The sequence below is a fragment of the Solea senegalensis genome, unplaced genomic scaffold (genome assembly GCF_019176455.1).
Source record: "Solea senegalensis isolate Sse05_10M unplaced genomic scaffold, IFAPA_SoseM_1 scf7180000016287, whole genome shotgun sequence".
Taxonomy (NCBI): domain Eukaryota; kingdom Metazoa; phylum Chordata; class Actinopteri; order Pleuronectiformes; family Soleidae; genus Solea; species Solea senegalensis.
In genome coordinates this window covers 1-20,764 of record NW_025321701.1, presented here as the reverse complement: position 1 = coordinate 20,764, position 20,764 = coordinate 1, and the positions used below count along the sequence as shown (strand labels likewise).

General features: G+C 47.6%; 1 protein-coding gene across 1 annotated transcript; it reads right to left on the bottom strand.

Moving 5' to 3' along the window:
• Positions 1–883: 883 nt before the first annotated feature.
• Positions 884–20,758, bottom strand: LOC122762987 (MAX gene-associated protein-like). Its single transcript, XM_044018123.1, has 23 exons — positions 19,644–20,758; positions 18,894–18,993; positions 18,455–18,550; positions 18,245–18,373; positions 13,420–13,542; positions 8,354–9,168; positions 8,001–8,277; positions 7,784–7,911; positions 7,542–7,622; positions 7,310–7,406; positions 6,697–7,007; positions 6,042–6,332; positions 5,710–5,974; positions 5,340–5,564; positions 4,766–5,246; positions 4,570–4,685; positions 4,322–4,533; positions 3,884–4,000; positions 3,131–3,239; positions 2,712–3,035; positions 2,418–2,555; positions 2,204–2,332; positions 884–1,659 (listed from the first exon to the last, which is right to left on the bottom strand). The coding sequence occupies exons 1-23, from the start codon at positions 20,574–20,576 to the stop codon at positions 1,058–1,060; spliced, it is 6,099 nt and encodes a 2,032-aa protein (XP_043874058.1). The 5' UTR covers positions 20,577–20,758; the 3' UTR covers positions 884–1,057.
• Positions 20,759–20,764: the final 6 nt, after the last annotated feature.

Below are 20,764 nucleotides of genomic sequence, written 5' to 3'. Positions count from 1 at the left end.
GTACATACATTTCCCCGCACTGTTCACCTGCAATATCTTATCTTGTTTTCTCTTTTGTTCATTTCTGTTTTTCTATGTTTTATCGTCTTTGCTTTTATTTTATTTAGGACATTTCAATGTGCGCTGAGAGTCTCGGGAGGACATTTTGTTATGCTTGCATAATAACAAGAAAGAATCTTGAATCTTAACTTAAATGCTTTTATTTTGACAGTATAGCCTCTCCACTTCCGGTGATTAACACTGCCGACGCGACACGTGAAGCAACAGCGACATCAAGCGGAATTTCTGAGCTGTGGGACACAAGCGTGTCCACTCAGCGTGAGACAGTGATACTTCACAACGTTTCAAAAGAAGTGTTTTGATATAAATGATAAACTTATTTATGCAACTAAATGAATCTGTTAATACAAAAACAGAAATGACTCGATATTGAGTGTGGGCCACAGGAGTTGAGCTTTTATTTTGACATAGGTTCATGTTGTGATTTTAATGGTTAGTGTGTTTTAATTTATCGCAATACTTTCAGTTTACATTCAAAATTCAGCTTTATTTAAAACACAGGCAAATGTTTGTCTTCAAACTTTATTTAAATTAGTGTTAAGACATTTTATTTACATCGTACAAAAATACAAATGTCAGAAAAACACGGATATGAACACATGACAGTTGCCGTACTCAGTAGCCATGGCAACGCTGACGCTTGATGAAATGTAAAAAGTAAAAGCTGCGATGTTTTCTCCCATCGTTCAAAACAAACTTTCATCAGAAAACAGAAAATCTTTTAAACGTCACAGGAAAATGTGTGACTTTTTTTTTTCCTATTTATTTTGAAAGGAGCTCATAAAAGAAAAACCTTTTCAAAATAAAATAAACCCATGTTTACTGAGCTTTTACTTGATTTGACTTGAAAAGTCACTTGAGTTACTCTGGGGTCAGAGGTCATGTGGAGGAGGGGTCACTCTGACCCTTAGTGACATCTTCAGATAAGTTCAGGTGTGACACCTCCGGGTTCCACCCACTCTCTGATCAGTGACAGTGTGGCCTACTGTGACATCACTCAGGTGGGCGGGGCTCCTCTCAGTCCCAGGGGAACGAGCCGTGGCATTGGCCTCCAGGTCGAATCCCCCTTTCCCCGCCCCCCTTCTCCTCCCACTGCTGCTTTGTCACTGCTGACTGGCTCTATCACATTGGCCCCGCCCACCTTCATTTGCAGCAGAGGGGGCGGAGCCAGGACACCACCTTTAGTGGATGGTCTGCTCTGTGTCATGTCCGTGTGTCCCTGAAGCTCCGCCTCCTTTGTCTCTGCGGTAACTGTGCCATCACAGTCCAGCTCCGGACTGTGGGTGTGGTCCAGCTTCCGGACTCCTCCCTCTGAACAGTCTTGAGCTGTTGTTGCCACGGCGACTGTCTGTTGGTTCAGGAAAACGATCTCATTGAGGAGAGACGTCAAGCTCTCAGGGTCTGGATCTGAGAGACCACCATCAGGACCAGGACCAGGACCTGGATCCACAGACAACGAGGAGGGGGACTCAGCTCTGGTGGCAGTCTGGTCCGGGTCTCTGACCTGGTTCTGGTCTTGGTCTGGACCAGCAGACGCCAGCAGGGGGCAATCTGCTGAGTCTTGCTGTGAATTCTGAACCATGTGAAGAAGCTGCGACGCTAAAAAACACACACACAAAAACTCACTCATCACTCATTCATCATTGTCACTCACTCGTTCATCACTGTCACTCACTCATTCATCACCGTCACTCACTCATTCATCATTGTCACTCACTCATACATCACGGTCACTCACTCGTTCATCACTGTCACTCACTCATTCATCACCGTCACTCACTCGTTCATCACTGTCACTCACTTATCATCGTCACTCATTCATCACGGTCACTCATACATCACTGTCACTCACTCATTCATTGCGGTCACTCACTCATTCGTCACTCACTTGTTCATCACGGTCACTCACTCATTCATCACGATCACTCACTCGTTCATCACCGTCACTCACCCATTCATCATCGTCACTCACTCATACATCACAGTCACTCACTCATTCATCACTCACTCGTTCATCACCGTCACTCATTCATTCATCACCCACTCATCACCAAACACATCAAACTTCACTTTTCTATGAATATAGTTAACTTAACAAAGAGTTGATGAGTGAGTGAGTGAGTGAGTGAGTGTCAGATGTTACCTGTCAGATGAGTGAAGGTGAGGTGGGCGGAGCTGCTGTAGCTCTTACCAGTTGGGGGCGGGAGCAGTGAGGTGACGTGGATCTGTTGATTGGTCAGACTGGGGAGGTTGAGGGTGACTGAAGCCACACCTACAGACAGGAAGAGGGCACACATCTGACTTTCAAAATAAAAGCAGACTAAAGCAGAATGTGAGTTGCAGTGTCCTGTTTTTACCTGGTGGTGGCGCCGTCTGCAGAACTGAAGGTTCCGACATGACTGGACTCACACTCACGACCTGTTGTCCAGGAAACGCTGCACCAACCAGGGACAGGAAGTCCGGTGGGACCAGGGCCTTAATGGGCGGAGCTTCAACTGGACAATCAATCATTATCAATGGCCAATCAATCAATTATTATCAATGACCAATCAATCATTATCAATGGCCAATCAATCAATTATTATCAATGACCAATCAATCATTATCAATGACTAATCAATAACCAATAATAACATATAAATAAGCCTCACCCTCCACAGTGTGTGGGCGTTTCCTGCGGGACAGGATGTTGGGGACCGTCCTCGGTCGATCTCTGACGACAGGTGGACAGCGGTACACAGGGGACGGAGCCACAGAGGACGCCTGCTGGACAGGGACCGGTGTGGGGACAGGTGTGGTAGTGGGAGGAGCAGACACATTGGTGGGAGGAGTTTGTGGAGTCTTTGGTGGCAGGTTGGATGACATAATTATGAGGTCATCGTCAGAATCAGAGGCCCCGCCCCCTGCTGGTGGCAGATTGGCCGCCGGGCGTCTCTTCTTGGTCTTCTGTTTGGACGACAGATGGACGCTTACACCTGTAGCCACAGACACACCCACAGGTTAGAGCTTCGCCTACAGGTGAGAACGAGCTTCAAACGTCCATCATGGTTTAGAGAGTGAAGGTTCTCACCTGCTGGGACTAGTGTGGACAGGAACTTGTCCCTCTTGTCCTTCAGCCTCATCTTCTTCATCATCAGATTTGTTTCAGTCGACCGCAACTCCTGGATCATCTGCACGGCCTGCAGCACAGACACCACACCTGTCTGTTAACACCTGACCTCAGGACTAGCCGTCTGAGGCGGTCTGAGGACTCACGGTGTGAGGACTCACGGTGTGAGAACTCGCTGTCCGAGGACACGCAGTCCGAGGACACGCAGTCCGAGGACTCGCTGTCCGAGGACTTGCTGTCTGAGGACTGGTAGTCTGAGGACTCGCCGTCCAAGGCGGTCTGAGGACTCGCCATCTGAGGCGGTCTGAGGACTCGCTATCTGAGGCGGTCTGAGGACTCGACATCGACTGAGGACTGCCGTCCGAGGACTGGCTGTCAGAGGACTCGCCATCTGAGGCGGTCTGAGGACTCGACATCCGAGGACTTGCCGTCTGAGGACTCGCCGTCCGAGGCGGTCTAAGGACTGGCAGTCCATCACTGTCTCTTTAGGACAGTGATGGACAATGAGCAGATGATGTGATTAGAGGGCGAGGAGAAGACCGCGAGGAGAAGACGGTGAGGAGAGGAGAAGACGAGAAGACGAGGAGAAAACGGCGAGGAGAAGACGGCAAGGAGAAGACGAGGAGAGGCGAGGAGAAGGCAAGGAGAAGGCGGCGAGGAGAAGACGGTGAGGAGAAGACGGTTAGGAGAAGACTAGATGAGTAGATGTGAGACCTTCTTGAGCGTGGCGACCTTCGGCGTCTTGTCGTCTCTCAGTCCCACCTCCTTCCTCAGACGCGTGAACAGCTCCACCATCTTCCCGCGACGCTGTCGCTCCAACAGATTGTGTCGCTGCGCGCACACACACATACACACACGCACACACAGTGAGTTGACTGACCTCTGACCTGACAACAGCCCAAAACTATACTGCAACAGTAGTTAGCCTCAGTCACATGTGACTATGAGAGGCCACGCCTCTACACCGCACATGAGAAACCTGACTCCAGTACATTCTCAACTTCCTCAAGCAGACAGCCTCTCGGTCAGGCTCCACCCCCTTTCCCCACTAATATGACGTCTGGATTAAAACCACCACTGACCAATGAGAAGCCAGCGTTTATCACCAATGTGTGACGTCATCACCACGTCACTAACTCAGCGTTTTCTTACGTAGTTCTTCGTCGTCTCTTTGTTGTCTCCACTGTCTGAATCGTCTTCAAAGTCTGAAGAGTTGTCCGTGTCTCCGCTGGACGAGCCCGACACGCCCACAGTCTTTGCCCACCACGTATCCATGGCAACCGGCTCCGGGTCGTCATCCACGCAGATGATGTCCAGGTCCATAGAGCTGAGGGCGACCTGTGACCCTGGAGCAGCAGGAGGGGGTGGGGCTGTGACCCTTGCTGGAGCAACAGGAGGGGGTGGGGCTGCAAGTGTGACCCCTTGACCCTGGAGCAGCAGGAGGGGTGGGGCTGCAAGTGTGACCTCTGACCCTGGAGCAACAGGAGGGGTGGGGCTGCAAGTGTGACCCTTGACCCTGGAGCAACAGGAGGGGTGGAGCTACAAGTGTGACCCTTGACCCTGGAGCAGCAGGAGGGGTGGGGCTGCAAGTGTGACCTCTGACCCTGGAGCAGCAGGAGGGGTGGGGCTGCAAGTGTGACCTTTGACCCTGGAGCAGCAGGAGGGGGTGGGGCTGCAAGTGGGACCTCTGACCCTGGAGCAACAGGAGGGGGTGGAGCTGTGTGGTTTGTCTCTAAAGGGGTGGAGCTCAGAGATGAACCAGGCTCCGCCTCCTCACCTGCAGAGGGTATTGGAGAGATGAGGTCAGCTGAGGGGGCGGGGCTCTGAGTTTTGAGACGGGTGACGGTGGCAGGAGACAGCGCCACCTTGAGGGGGAGGGAGGGAGGTTTCTGACAGGTGATGATGATGGGTTCCTTGTTGGAGGAGGCAGGAATGATTTTAAAGGTGCGTGTGCCCTTCTGAGACAGGAAGCCAGAGCCAGGGCTGAGGGGGGAGGAGCAATTAGACACTGAGAAGGACTGGAGGCCAGACAGTGAGGGGGGGGGAGGGGGCGTGGCTATAGTAGCACTTTGTGAACCTAGAGAAGGGGGAGGAGTTAGAAATAGCACATTAAGAATGAGGAAAAATTCATCACACACAGAAATGATCACATGACACAGCGGTGACTCACCTCTCGACACAAAGTGGGCGGGGCTCACTGCTCTCGGCTTGTTAATTGGAACCAGTTGGACCAGTTTTCCATTAGAGAGGCGGTAAAGTGGCTGCAGTAACATCCTCTGACCAGAGGAGGGCGACGCTGCACCGAGCACAGAGACCTTCATACGAGGACCAGGGACAAACTTCAGACCTGGGACCAGAGTCACAGGTGGAACCACAGAGCTGCTCACCTGAGAGACTACAACACAAGAGAGAACACTGTTAACCTTTAACCTTTGAACGAACACACACACACACACACACACACACACACACTGGTTAATGCTAACAGCATAATGTATCCTTTTTTTAGCCTGTTAGCTCAGTGCTAAGCTAAAGCTCACCTGTGGAGGAAGTGTGAAGGAGGGGTCGTGTGACTATGGGCTGGGGTCGTGGTACGGTCACAGTGTTGGGGAGGTTAGAGGAAGTCACACAGACCGTGGGGGTCATGGGGGTCATTGGGGTCGTGGGGGTGGGGCCTGGACCCTGAGTCTGCTTCCTGTTGGAGCCGACCCGGCCGGTCAGGTAGGCTGCCAGACGGTTGGCTGGATGCAGCGCTCCCATCTTCCCCAGCTGGATCTTTGCCAGAGGATAGAGTTTCCCGTTCACCTGTGGACACCTGAGAGTCAGAGGCGGCTCGAGATCAAACACTGAGAAACATCTGAAGACTTCTTACCTCCACCACAGGGTCCGTCTCTCCTGCTGATTTCTTTCTGGCCGCCAGGAACCCGGCAGGAGAGATTCCCGTCAGAAAAGGCAGAGCCAGACTCTTCTTCTTCTTCTTCTCTGCTCGTGTGCTCCTCTCTCTTTCCTTCATGTCACTCTCACCATCCACCTGCTCACATGGTGAACCCTCCTCTTCCTCAATTTCACCTTCCTCCACCTCCCGCTGCCAGTCCTCTGGAGGCTCCTCCTTCTGCACGCCTTGCAGAGGCTCCGCCTCCCCACTCACCTGTGTGAGGAGGTCCTGCAGAGAGACACAAACACACACTCAGACACTCCTCTCTTCATGGAGAACCTCAGGGTTCTGGTCATGGTCCCTTTTCATTTACAAAACAACAACTCATACAGAAAAACTCATACAGTCCTAGTGACTAATTTAATTTATTTTCAAGTGCCACTAGAGGGCGCTGCAGCAGATGTTTGAGTCTCCACTGACACCTAGTGTTTACAAAGTGTTTATAAAGTCTTACTTTGGCAGATTCTACACAAGAACATTTCATTTAATTTAGTGATGACATTTAAAACTGTCAACATGGACACATTGACAGAAACTGAAGATAAAATAATTTGCGTTTTGGTGCAGAAACGAAGTGACTAGTGATAAAAACCTGTTCTGGTGGGGGTTCAGTCTTCTGGTCTTGTTGTGGAGGTTCTTTTGGGTCCTCCTGATCCGGTCTGGGTCTGCCGATGTGGACTTTGTACTGGACGCAGCGGCTGCCGTCGTTGTCCTCCACGTTCTGACTGATGGGACTGATGAGGTACTCCCTGACCCAGAAGGGCAGGTCCAGTCGGTCCTGAGCCATCATCTCACACAGTCTCTTCAGCACGTGGTTCCGGTCAGCGTCGCTCGCCCACTTACACTCCGACAACAGGATCAGACGCTTGGACGGCTTTGGGTTGGACTCTGTCGTCTCAGCCGCTGAATAGACAGACAGACACAAAACCTGATGTTTGACCAGCGTCCAAACTGACCTCCGTTACTATGGTAACTGTGCTGCACACAGGAAGTGATCTCTTTTACATGGACGACTGTAAACGGGCTGGAGTTCAGAAGTGAATTCGACTGGCTGTCCCTGCTCTGCTGCTGTATACACACACGCGCTCCCTCGGAGGCAGCAGGGGGCGCTCACAGCAGAGCCTCATACAGCCACAGGCCAACAAAGCACAACTTTAATGGGATGACAGGAGGCTGTATGATGAACTATGAGTGAGTGAATTCACCTGCAGGAGGAGGAGCAGGGGGAGGAGCTTCCTTCAGCGTCTGAGGCTGCTGTTTCACAGATTTCACCGATTTAGATTTTCCACTTTTATTTTTGTCCTGAAGAAAAAACAACAGTGAACTAGAGAGAGTGTGGCGACCTGGACCTGGACCTGGACCTGACCACCGACTCTCACCTGTGAAACTACACTAAACTTTATCTTTAAAACACAGTTACACACACAAGTAACTCACCTGTGTTTTCTGACTCCGCCTCTTCCCCCTGTAACCTCTGACCCGAGCACAGCTGCTCTTATCTTCTCTGTTCTGCTGAATCTGCACACACGCAGACAGACACACAGACACACACGCGCAGACAGACACACAGACACACAGACACACACGCGCAGACAGACACACAAACAGAAAACAGTCATGTGACTTTCGTGTGTCTTCAGTGAGAATGAGCGGATCAGCCTTTAGTGTTTATAACGTACAGTGAGACGGGTCGGACTCATTGGTCCCGGGACGTAGACCGGGTCTGGATCTGAGTCTGCACCGTCATTCTTCCACAGGACACGGACACGCTCGGCAGGCTGGGAAACGCTGTCCGCCTCCTTCAGAACTGCCAATCAAACACGACAGGAAGTAACAGCCGGCATAACAGGAAGTAACAGTGAGAGAATACAGTCATGGTAAAACGGTGACACTTACCATAAGCCATCTTCATCCTCCTCTTCCTCTTCCTCTTCTTGCCGTGGCTCGGGTGGGAGGGGCTAGAGTCCGAGGCCTCCAGGTTCTTCAACAGCACCACCTTCTGTTTGAGGCAGCTGCAGCCGAACATGCAGAGGCTCCGCCCACAGTGGCCGACCCTGGAGGAGTAGGCGAGGCTGGAGCAGATGCAACCCAGCCGGCAGAAGTCGTTCAGGCAGGGTGGGGCTCGGCGGCGGACCAGCTGGATGGGGGCGGTGGGATTCTCGTCGACAAAACCCTGAGGAGCAAGCAGAGCGACACTGTTACCACGGTTACCATGGTTACCTGCGTGACGGTTCTCTGGGTTCTGGTACCATCAGTGTGAAGAGTGAGGTCAGGGCGATGGCGGCCCGCTCCTTGGTGATGGTGGTCCTGTGTTGCCCCTCCCACACCACTCCATCCTCCAGGTCCTTCTGTCTGAGCAGAGCCCGGGTCATTAAAGGTGGGCCGGCCTTGCCTTCATCGCGGCCCAGCTCAGAGTCGGACTCCAGAGGAGCCAAGTCCTGGGAGACCGCGGCCCTGAGGGGGCTGAGGGTCTGGGACGAGGTGTTGGGTTTGAGTCTCCTCCTCCTCTTTCTCTTCTTCTTTAAAGTGTTGCTCTCAGGAGACTCACTTGATGGTTCTGTGTGGTTGGACTGGACTTTCAGCCGACTTTTCTGGGACCTGTTTGGTTCAGTGACAGGTGTCAGGTGGTCTGATGGGGGTAGTGGTCCCGCAGGCAGTTTAGGGAGCTGGTTCAGCTCAGCAGGACTTGGTTCGAGTGATGACCCTGGAGCAGAAGTAGGTTCTGGTCGGAGTCTGGTCTGTTTAGGACCTCTCCGTTTCTGCTGGGTCTTCCTCTCTTTGAGGGACAGTTTGGGTCTTTTAGAAGGGGGGATGAATCCAGATATGAGGTCCGAGGTGGGCGAGCTCACGCCATGCTTCTTCAGGACGTTGTCCAGGGTTCGGACGTAGCTGCTGCTCTGAGCAGGAAGCTCGTAGACCACAGGGACCGCGGGCTCCGCCTGCGGCTGAGAGAAGCTGGCGGCTCGCTCGTCGATCAACTTCCCCTCGTTCTCCAGATACTCGTCCAGCATGTCGCTGCAGAACGCAGACAGGTTCTTCTTAGGCTGATCTGAGCTGGGACCAGCTGCAGAGAGACAAGACAGAAAGTTAGTTGTTTGGCTCATAAAATGTAAAACCACTTTCATTCATTCATTCAACTGTCCTCATGTGTTGTACATGAGGTCACTTCCTCTTGTCAATATCACACTTTGTTTGCACGACAGAAAACACAATGTCAGACTCTCCGGTACAGTCCATTATGTCCACTATGTCCCATAGTGGTGCAATGGATCGTCATTGATCCGTTCGTTTCAATATCTCCGTGGATTGATTTATGAAAGTTGTGCGCGTGTTCAGTCAACACAGCTATTTTAATGGGGGGAATAGGGTATAATATGTCCACTTTAAACACGAAAGTGCTCGAGCCACGTTACGACATCCACTCACTCACTCACTCACACACTCTCACACACACACACACACACACACACACTTCAGTGAAACGACCGTGCCAGATCTTTATGAGAAGGAAAAGAAAAAAGTTGTGGATGAACTATACCGAGCATCGCCTGCTCACGACAGACGGGTGGACGTCCAGGGGAACGATAACCGCTCACTTCATTTGACTTAGACTTCCTTTTATTGTCATGGCACAGAGAACACAGCAGTGAAAACTGGCAACGGAATTTCGTTGCTTGGCAACCGGATAAAAACCAACAACACAGCATTGAATTTTGAGGTAGATTACTGTATGATACAGTCTGATGGCCAGCGGAAAGTAACTGTTCCTGAGTCTGTTTGTTCTGCAGTGGATGCTCCGGGAACCTCCTGCCAGACGCCAGCAGGGAGAACAGTCCATGGTGGGGGTGGTTATGGTCAGTGAGGATCTGGTGAGCTCTGGTTAGGCAGCGCCTGTGTGCAATGTCCTGGATGGGTGGGAGTGGAGTCCCAATGATCTTCTCCGCTGTCCTCACCACACTCTGCAGAGACTTCCAGTCTGAGGCCTTGCAGCTCCCAGACCAGACGGAGATGCCACTGGTCAGCAGGCTCTCGATGGTCCCTCTGTAGAAGGTTGAGAGACACCCTTCTCATCCATCGCAGGAAGTGTAGGTGCTGATGGGCTTTCTTCACCAGGGAGGTGGTGTGAAGTGTCCAGCTGAGGTTGTCTGTGATGTGAACCCCCAGGTACTGCTGACGACCTCCACCGTTGTGCCATTGATGAGGAGTGGTGTGTGGCTGGGTCGGGATCTTCCGAAGTCGACGATGATCACTTTTGTCTTGTCAACATTCAGGAGCAGGTTGTTCACCCTGCACCAGTCCACCAGATGTCGCACTTCCACTCTGTAGGCTGGTTCGTTGTTGTCCTGAATGGGGCCCACAACTGTTGTGTCGTCCGCATATTTCAGGATGTGGTTGGTGTTGTACCTGGGACGACAGTCGTGGGTCATCAGGGTGAACAGCAGGGGGCTCAGGATGCAGCCCTGTGCCCGGTGCTCAGGGAGATGACACTTGAGGTATTGTTACCCACACGGACACGGGGGGGTGTTGAGGCCCAGGGGGCCCAATTTGTGTACCAGGTCCTGGGGGATGATCGTGTTGAATGCTGAGCTGAGGTCCAGAAACAGCATCCGCACAGGGGTGTTCTTGTCCTCCAGGTGCTCCAGGCTCAGGTGGAGAGCAGTGGAGATGGCATCCTCAGTGGAGCAGTTAGGTTGGTACGCAAACTGGAGCGGGTCGAATGATGGGGAAGTGGAAATGGAAATGATAAGGTCCTTAACCATCCGCTCGAAGCACTTCATGATGGCCGTTATTAGTGCAACAGGACGAAAGTCATTAAGGCATGATGGTTGGTTTCTTGGGCACTGGGATGATCATGGCAGACTTAAAGCACGGGGGGACAACGGCCTGGATCAGTGACGTTTTGAAAATGTCTGTGAGCATGTGGGCCAGCTGGTCTGCGAACTCCTTGATCAGCCGTCCTGGGATGTTATCAGAGCCATATGCTTTCCGTGCGTTAACTTTTCTCAGGGCTCTCCGTACAGCAGTGGTTTCGAGCCTGAGTGCCTGTTCATCGAGGTTGGAGGTAGCTTTCCTCGCGGGGACGTTATTCAGAGCTTCAAATCTCCCAAAGAAGTTGTTGAGCTCATTGAGGAAGCTGATGTCATCTCGGCAGGGTGAGGGTGTGGCTTTGTAGTCTGTGACGATCTTGATGCCCTGCCACAGTTGTCTGGTGTTGCTGGGGTCATGGAAGAAACCTTGGATCATCTGACTGTGGGCACGTTTTGCTGCCTTGATGGCCCGGTTCAGATTAGCAGACTGGGAGCTGCAGACACGCCCCCTCGCACAGGCACTTATCTTGTGCAGGTGCTGACACAAGCAGTGGAGGAATGGAAGATAAAGAGGCCCAGTGCTAACATCCCAGTCACAACTGATAACACCAAAGATCAAATAAATGCAGTCAATGAGGCAGAACTGGGCCCACAGACAGGGTGCTTTGCACAAAAAGACACTTAGGTACCATCACTGTGACATACTACACAGGCACAATCAGATTTTTGTCAAACGTATGTACAGTCTACAAAATCCTAAAAGGCTCGACTCCCACCTGTCTGCAAAGGTTAGTTTGTTACCGTGGCTCTGTAAGGTCCACTAGACCAGCATCTGTACACAGCTGCACTGTACCCTTTCGCTACTCAGCATGTGGACAGGCAGCCTTTTCTGTTCAAGCTGTCACACAATGGAACACCAGTGCAGATAATATAAGAAAGTGTGACCTGCTTGGTGGGTTTAAAGCTATAAAAAAACACCTAAAACTCTCACAACAATGCACCCACTACTTTGCCAGTGGCTATTTGTGTGAGAGTGTGTGTGCACCTGTGAGGGACACTTCCTACATTGCTGTATGTTCTTACTTGTTGTGTAATGTTTTATCTGTGCTGTATTTATCTTTAGGTAGGGACTGCAGACGTACATTAGGCTAACTCTGGTGTAATGCATCAAATGGTGACATTTACGTTTTTAATTGCACATGGTCCCTTTCAAATCAAATCAAATGTAGTGAACTTGGCATCACAGAAGGGAATGTCAGTCAATAGGATGGACCGCCTCCTTGGGAGGATCAGGAAGGTGGTTTCCTACTTCCATCGAAGCACAACAGCTGCTCATGTGCTGAAGACAAAGCAAGAAACACTAAAGCTGCTATCTACCTACTCATCAGCTCATACATGATGTCCCAACAAGATGGAACTCCACTATATACTCAAGACCCTGAAGAAAAAGGTCAAAGACATCGTCACCCTGTGTGATGATGATGATGATGATGATGTGAGAGTGGCAGACGAGGTCCTCCAGGAGCTTAAAGCCCTCAAAACTGTTACATCTCTGCTGAGCACTGAAACTCCACCGTCTGTGTCAATGATCCTGCCGCTGAAAACAAGGGTTCTACAATCCATGGCTCCAAGTGTGGAAGACCGCACCATCACTCCAGATGTCAAGACTGCCATTAGAGAGGACCTGAAGCCCAGATACACTTCACCCCCTACTCTGCAGGACTACCTCCACAGATCTACTGCCCTGGATGTCACATGGACATACAGTGACCTCACCACTGAGACTGTGATGAGCTAAAGAAAAAATAATCAATTTAAATCTCAATACATTTTTTTATTTATTAAATGTTCATGTCTATGAAACATGAAAATGAATAATAGGTTTAATTAATCAACAGGAGCAAACTTGGACACATCTGCTCCACAAAAGACGCCGGCGATGGCAGAGCTTTTTGGAGAGAAAGACATGGACAGCAAGACTCCTGCTGACATCATCAAAGAGGAGGTGGCATCTTACCCGGCAGCAAGCAGCATGTCAGTGGATGGTGGAAAAGCAATGAGTGCCAGGCTCTTCAGTTCCCTTCTCAACAGCAGGGGACATAGTGACTGCATAGAGGTCCACACGCAGACAATGTAGACATCCTTGTCTTTTTGAAGAAGAATTTGAAATAATACGCTCAGGTATAATTTGCTTTCTTTCTTTTATTCTTCTTTGATGATGTGGACATAGAATTTATTTCACTATCCATGTTTCAAGGAAGATGATGTTGCACTTTAAGTTGTTATTCCATTAATTATGATAAAAAGAAGATATTATGCCATGTGCACTTTAAGTTGATTTTATATATTTTAATTTAATAATTTAAAAGGGTTAATCAACAAAAAGACAAAACTTATGTTTATTTGTCTTGTCTTTTTTTTTTGCTGATCCGAGAAACGATCTGAACTGTGTTTTTTTTTATCTGAATGTCCCACTATGTCCCACTATGTCCACTATGAACAGTTACCTTCAGGTTTGGCTGAGGAGTGAGTGGGCGGAGCCTCTGAGGGAGTGAACTTTTCTCTCCAGCCTTTAATCTGGGTCACATCTGTGGTTTTTCCTGTTCTGGACACAAACGCTGCAGAAACACCTGAAGAAGAGGAGGAAGAGGAGGAAGAGGAGGAGACATTTACAGGTGACACCAAGCTGAACTCTGAACATGACAATAACACTTGTTATATCTCAAACTGGACGACCTAACGATGTTAGTCCAATACGTTTATGAATGAGTGGTTACAGAGACATAAGGTTCTCACGGCCCAAACATGACTCAGCTAAAAATCCAATGATCGTTGCAGTGATTGTCTTTGTCTTTTGTCTTTGTTGAGACAGAGATCATCAAGTCGACATTTTCTCTCTCTTTCTTTAAAGGGGACATATTATGCAAAATCAACGTTTTAATCATTTCAGTACTTATATTTGGGACTCTGGAGGCCCGACCAGTCGCCAAAGGGTGGAGAAAGAATACTCAGTCATGTTTTCATGGTCCCCCTTAGTGTAAGTATAGGCCATTAAACACGCAATGTTGAATTCCCTGCGCTTATGTCGGCAGCATGCGCATTTCACCGCGAATGTTACCGCCCACCAGTAAGTTTACTTGGAGAGCTCCACCTTAGCTCCACCTTAGCTCCACCTTAGCTCCACCTTAGCTCCACCTTGTCCCTGCGAGAGTGCAGGCGAGGGAGGAAGAGCGGTATTATGTCAACGCGGAGGGACAAGTGTGCTGTTGGTGGCTGCACAGTGGAGCACAGTGTTTTACAGAGGATTTTATATATGAAGCTAATGTGTGTTCGCACCACTTCACATCAGTATTTAGTCAGCGACGTACAAACACACACATTGTTAAGAAAAGGTCACATAGAGGTCATAACTGACCATTCTGACACGTCCTAATTAAACATATTTCTTCAGTACATCCTCCATGACCGGAGCACACACACTCAGTCTGATACAGTCACATACAGCAGCTGTTTATGCAGCTCGCCGCTGACGATCAGCGGTGCTGCACTCTCTGTGTCACCGCTGATCGCCAGTGGCGAGCGGCGAGCTGCCTAAACTGCCCGGACCACCGGAGCTGGCCAATGGTGGCGATCAGCGGTGCTGCACTCTCTGTGAAAATCAGTTCGGGGCATCAGGGGCCGCTGATCGCCAGCTCGCCGGAGCACCGGAGCTGGTCAGCAGTGGGGAGGAGCACAGTCTCCGGTCTGATACAGCAACATGCAGTTTATCCAGCTCGCGGCGCCGCTGGCGATCAGCAGTTCTGTTCCTAAGTGTTTTTAACTGATTTACAGTTCGGCAGTGTTCGGCTCGATCCTTATGTAGGACGTCTCTTCCTGTGACGGCACTCTCGCTGTTTTCTGCTCACGCTGACATGTTGATATTGTCAGAGAGCTAGTGGAGGGAGGGGGAGACGAATAGAGCTGTAAAGCGCTGTAAAGAGGACAAATCAGAAACCCCCTGGAAGAAGTGGGTGTGTATTTGCCTGTGTCTCATTTGCATATAAAGGGACCATGCACGAAAACCGAGTGTTCTGAAAGGGGCGGGTTTAGCAGGGTTATTGAACTACTATGATGCTTCATCCTTAGGGAATTTTGACCAAAGCATGTCACTGACATGTTCATTAGGACACCAGGGAACTATTTTAATGGGGGAAATAGGGTATATATATATATATATATATATATATATATATCTCTATGTCCCCTTTAACGTCACTCGCTCGCTGTTCTGCACGGAATCTCGCGTCAGCGGTGGAGTGAGAGACAGTGGACAGCGATGATGTCTCCATGGCTGTCCTGTGTGGGCCTCGTCTACGCACATCACGCAGCGCAGGGCATCAAACAGTAGGTGGCGTCGTAACAGACAAGGGAGACATTTACCTAAATATCACTCCCTTCTTCACTGCACTTTCAAGGACCCGTGAGAACCCTGTCTCAAGAATCCTCCCTGTGTACTTGGGTCAATGACATATAAGGTTTTTTAACAGGTGAATTTAAAAATATGATAAATATGAATTTCTATTGCAATTGGTCAAAGCTTTACAATGTCATGTGTACATGCATACATGTTAAAATCTTGAATTACGATATTTTGGTGGTTTTTCACGTAAATTAATTGGTCGTTTCCCTCCAAAATGTCATGTGGTGCGACCATCAATCATCTTAAAAATGTATTTATTTAATCAACATATTTACCCTTTTTTCACAAGTTCTTAGTAAAATGATGTGTCTAGAAACTAATTATTTGGATTTCTGTTGAATTGTCATACATACTGATATAATCCTCATTCCTCTAAAGTCACGGTCACCGTTTTGCATGTAGTTTGCGTGCTAATTTTTCCTGTAAAATGCATAAAAATAATGAAAATGTAAACAAAATCCCACTAACTTCATCTTACCCCATCAGTGAATAAGTTTCTGCCACAGAAAGAAGGTATCACTTTTTTTATTTTGCTACAGTTATTGCTATTAATGGTCGCGCCACATGATGGGTGGTCGCACCAAATGATGAAACCAGCTTAAATCTCTTACAAATCAATAGAATAAGAGACAATCATTTGTTTAAAACAGATTTTATTAATTTAAATATTGAAGACAAACATCTCTTTTCAACACTTTTCATTTAATTTCATTTTGGTTAACACATTAACTTTCATTGCCATTCTTTTACAAACACTGTGTTGAAGTGATTTTTTGTAAACATTTCACAAATCAGTAAGGAACAAGATGAACTCAGACACATCAAACTTGAAGACATCTAACTATTCATACCATCATCCTCATTCTTATATGAATGTTGGAGATATGGTTTAGGTATTTCCTTAACCCCAGGAACTTTTGAACTTGTTCCAGTCGGCTTCTCAATTTAGAACAGCGAGAAGTTGTTGGCTCAGGTTCAGAGATGACTGCTATGACATCTTTCTTATAGTAGAATATGGAATCTGGAGTTTGTGGCCGCGTGAATAAGTTCTTACTCCCTGAGTGTAAAACCTTCCAGCAGGCAAAACTGTAACTCTATTTATCTATTTATTGTTATAGTTGGTATCAAAGCACTGTTGTCATCAAAGTGCATCATCAAAGCTCTTTTGTTATATGTTAACCTTCGTATGTGTCTTTGTAAAACTACTGATCAACAGGATCTGTACACATAGCATTGACCCTGATATCTTCTCCCACAACCTCAAGAACTTGGCCTACATATGGAAGTTCATCGTATGTTACAATCACAAAACATAAGCCCTGATCACTTTCCCCCTTCTGTGACTGTGAGGTTGAGGCCTCCTCCATGTTGGATGTGGTGTTCTGCATGTCAACTTTTACAGGCTGGTAACATGAGCATATTTTCATTTTGGCTTGTTTGCAAAAGGAAACAAATAAGGAATCTTTCCCTGCTGCTTTCTTCTCTGGTAGCTGAAACAAATTTAGTATTGTGTCAAGCTACAGTGTATACAGTTTGGCTTTTTTTCAGATACAGCAGACTGACATTTCAATTAAAATGTACATTATATTTTAAATCCCCTCCACACAATATAACTTCATGTAATTCAAGTTGCTTTTCAATACAAAGTTTTTTTTAGCTTTTACATAAACCTTTCTGTTCTCTTTGCAAGGTACTCAGGGTCAGAGTTCACACGGCATGTGGCCCACGGTCTTCACTGCTTGAGAGCGGCATCTGATGAAATGGATTTTTAAAAAAAAACTTTAGAAAGACATAATGGCAACATGACATGTTACAAATATTTGTTCTTTATTTTTTTTCCCAATATTATCAATAAGGATTTAACATAAAGCATTGCTTCTGAATTGTATGAAAAATTAAGAAAAAGCACAATTTTATCTTTTAAATAAAATAACAATTTACTACCTTTTAAATATATAAACCATCAAAATGATATTAAAACACAAAAACTTCCTTTAAAATAAGTCTACAACTCATTGAAAGCTAGCTGCAATGGTCGCACCACATGATATTTGGTCGCACCACATGATATTTGGTCGCACCACATGATATTTGGTCGCACCACAAGATATTTGGTGGCACCACGTGATATTTTCATATTCAATCAAAATGTACAGGCATACACCTAAACAAAAGTTGCTATCAAATTATGAATTTGTGAAAATAAATCAATATTTATTGTGTTTTTGAGGTCATACCACATGACATCCATATTTGGAAACTATCTACCAGCCATTTTAAAAGCAGTTATTTTAAAAGATGAGAGAGAGTTACAAACCTGCTAACTGAGTCTGTGGGTCCTCTGCAAAGTTGTTTGTGATGTAACTTCCTGTCTTGGGGTGGCTTTGAAAATGAAAGTTCCAAAATGGTGGTTTCTTCATGGTCGCACCACATGATATTTCATAAAATGGACATACTCGGACGAAGTTTACTTGCGTAAATAAGAGGGAAATATCATTACAAGATCACTGTAATTTCACATGAGGTTACAAAACACTTTAGAATTTATGCCAAATAGGGCAGAAAATAAATTTGAATAGATTAAGATTCATTTTAAATAAATGTCCAAAACTGGATTCATGAGTGGACGGTCACACCACATGATATTTTTACACTTTCAGAAGCAATACAAATGAAATGCCTAATGATTTTTGAAAAATGAAAGTGGTTACACATAAAGGATAGTGACTAAATATATATGGTGTATTTAAGTTTTCTAGAATATATTTTTAACAAGAAAAAATGCAGTTGGACAGTATAATTAGCCGTCATGTCATTGGCCCACTTACAGGTTAAATAAATAAAACTCAGGTCAGTGTGACCGCGGTACGAACCCTGAGGTGGAGGCGGCTCCCGGTGCTGCAGCGCCACATAGTGTCCAGGAGGGGGCAGAGGCAGACGGACGCCCAGGTACTGCAGGTCGATTGCCAGAGTCGGATCCAGCAGGTTCATCTTCAAACCCACTGAGTTTTACACACAAACAGAGTCATCACCAACATCATCAGCAGCTCAGTGGCGCCCCCCTGTGGAGGTGAGATACGCACCTTCCTGCAGCACAGGGTGAATGACCTGTCTGTGCTTCATCAGCTGCAGGTCTCTGAGCAGAAGCTTCTCACCGCTGCTTCTCTTCTGCAGAGTCTCTGCTCACACACAAACACCACAGTTAGCTTAGCACAAACAGCAAGTTTGCCAGTGTTGACATACGACAACTAACAAGAGCTTGATTGTTGCTTAGATTTAGCTTTAGGTAGTTCAAATTTTGGCATTTACATTTAGCCTCTATGTCACAATAATGTAACTAAGCATCAGCATACTGTTCGCTTGAAGTTAGCATTTACGTTCTACTAGTTGTTGATAGCTCCGAATTTAGCTGTAGCTTCTGTCAGGATCTAAAAACATGCTACAAATAAATGACATGTGCCAGGGATTAGCTTCTTAGCTAAGTCATCCTGAACCACACTGTAATATGCTAATGAGGTTCACCGTGGTCAGGTGTGTCAGCAGGTGGCAGCAGAGGAACATCAGGTGTCGCCTGAGTGCGCGGTTCCTCCACAGAGTCAGGAACGTGAAGTTTGAGTGCCTCCTGAAAAACAACAAACAAGTCCTCATACTGCCCCCTACAGTAGAAAATACAAAGTTCATGTCCCAAATGTCCACAAGTTTCTCATGGAACTGCACAGCTTTGTTTTCTCCTGCATCAAAGACAGAACCTGGTTCCTGCTGACAAGGTTCAGCTGATACTAAAATGTGACGTCTTCAGACTGCCGGCCTCTGATTGGTCAGAGAGTTTCGTCACTGAAGAGTCACAAGCGTGACGTCAAAGACAACGATGTAGATCAGTTAAAAACCCTCCCTGTAATTCCACAGTCTCTTTAATTGATCTACAGGTGGACATTGTTGTCTTTGACGTGGCGCTCATGGTCAGGGCAGGTACTAAAGAAACCCAGCAGGTGTCAGGTTCTATCACTGATGGAATCACAATAATCTGGGTTTGGAGGAACAGTTCTGAATTGGTACAAGTTCCTCATTGTTCACTTCTTAAACCGTGCCACCCTCAGTATTTACTGGATTGTCGCAGTTGATGTCAGGTGACTATGCTGGAATATAAACTGATGAGTTTAGTTTCACTTTTCTAAATTTAGCAAAAAGGTAGCGAGCGTTGTAAAATATTTGAACGGTAAATTTTATCGTGTTTTGGACAATAAAAAAAAAAAAAAACTGCTTTAGGTTCACCTTTGATGTAAAAGAGATGAACAGCTGCTCCTCCACTTCCTCCAGGTTGGGCTGCATGCTAACGTAGGCAGAGTCATCGACCTTTTCATCCATGTCGACAGTAGGTTTCCGCCTCTTGGACTTGTTCCTGCATTTGTCGGGTTTCCTGGCTGGGACTGGTTCGGGTACATCTGCCTCTGGTGTCGCAGGAGGTGGAATCACCACAGCCTCCGAATTTGAAAACGCGACCTCCATACCGAGGTCGTCATTGGTGGAGAAAAAGTGCACAAGTTCAGTGAGTGAAGGCGTGGGTGACAGCGGGTCTCCATCTAATGAGGAGAAGGTTGGAGACAGAGACAGCTGGAGGACCAGGGGGGACAGTTCTGCAGGAAATGGCAGTGACTGCTGGTTGTCTTGAAATGACGGAGCAGAATCAGGATCAGGAGTCATGGACGTTTGGGGTTCATGGGTGGATGGACTTGGGGAAGGCAACAAGGGCGACATGACAGATGCTAAGGGAAGCGTCTGTGACATTGGTTGAAATGTTGTGAATGAGGCGTCTATGTACGGTGGCCCGGGCAGAGGTAACACCGTGTGCCATTTAAACACAGACGTAGTAGAGCCATCCCTCTGCGGTGACCCATTAGGAGGTTCTGGTTTCTGATTAAGCTCAGAAGAAGTCGAGTCCAGTTCAAAAGCCAACGAGGCAGGAAGGGCGGGTAAAGGTTCTGGAGAACTTGCAGGTGACAAAGGCTCAAAGCCAAAAGAAGAACACTCTGGGTCAGGAAGTAACAGATGAGATTTCATGGTTGGAGAGTCCGAGGGTACTGTGGAAGATTCCATGATGGGAGGCGTTTGTGGCGAGTTAAGGGCATTTAACACTGTATCAAGGGGTGGAGATAAAACTGGACATGCAGCAGCAGAGGTAGCAAGAGGTGAGGACATGGTGGACATACATGTCCCAAGAGTACATAACACTGTAGTGTGATCAGGTCCGGCCTGATTAGAGTCTAAACATTCAGGAATTGAAACAGAGACAAAGGGATCATCAAGACTTGGTGCCGTTGTTTCTGTGGAGGCAGCAGACTCTGGATGTGATGGAGGAGCTGCTTCCACCACTGGTTCAGATGTATCTACATCTG

Coding starts and splice junctions, on each gene's coding strand:
- LOC122762987 (XM_044018123.1), bottom strand. CDS start 20,576: ATGTCCACCATGTCCTCACCTCTTGCTACCTCTGCTGCTGCATGTCCA. Junction 18,551..18,893: donor TGCTGACACACCTGACCACG/GTGAACCTCATT, acceptor GTGTGTGAGCAG/AGACTCTGCAGAAGAGAAGC. Junction 6,333..6,696: donor CTGAACCCCCACCAGAACAG/GTTTTTATCACT, acceptor GTCTCTCTGCAG/GACCTCCTCACACAGGTGAG.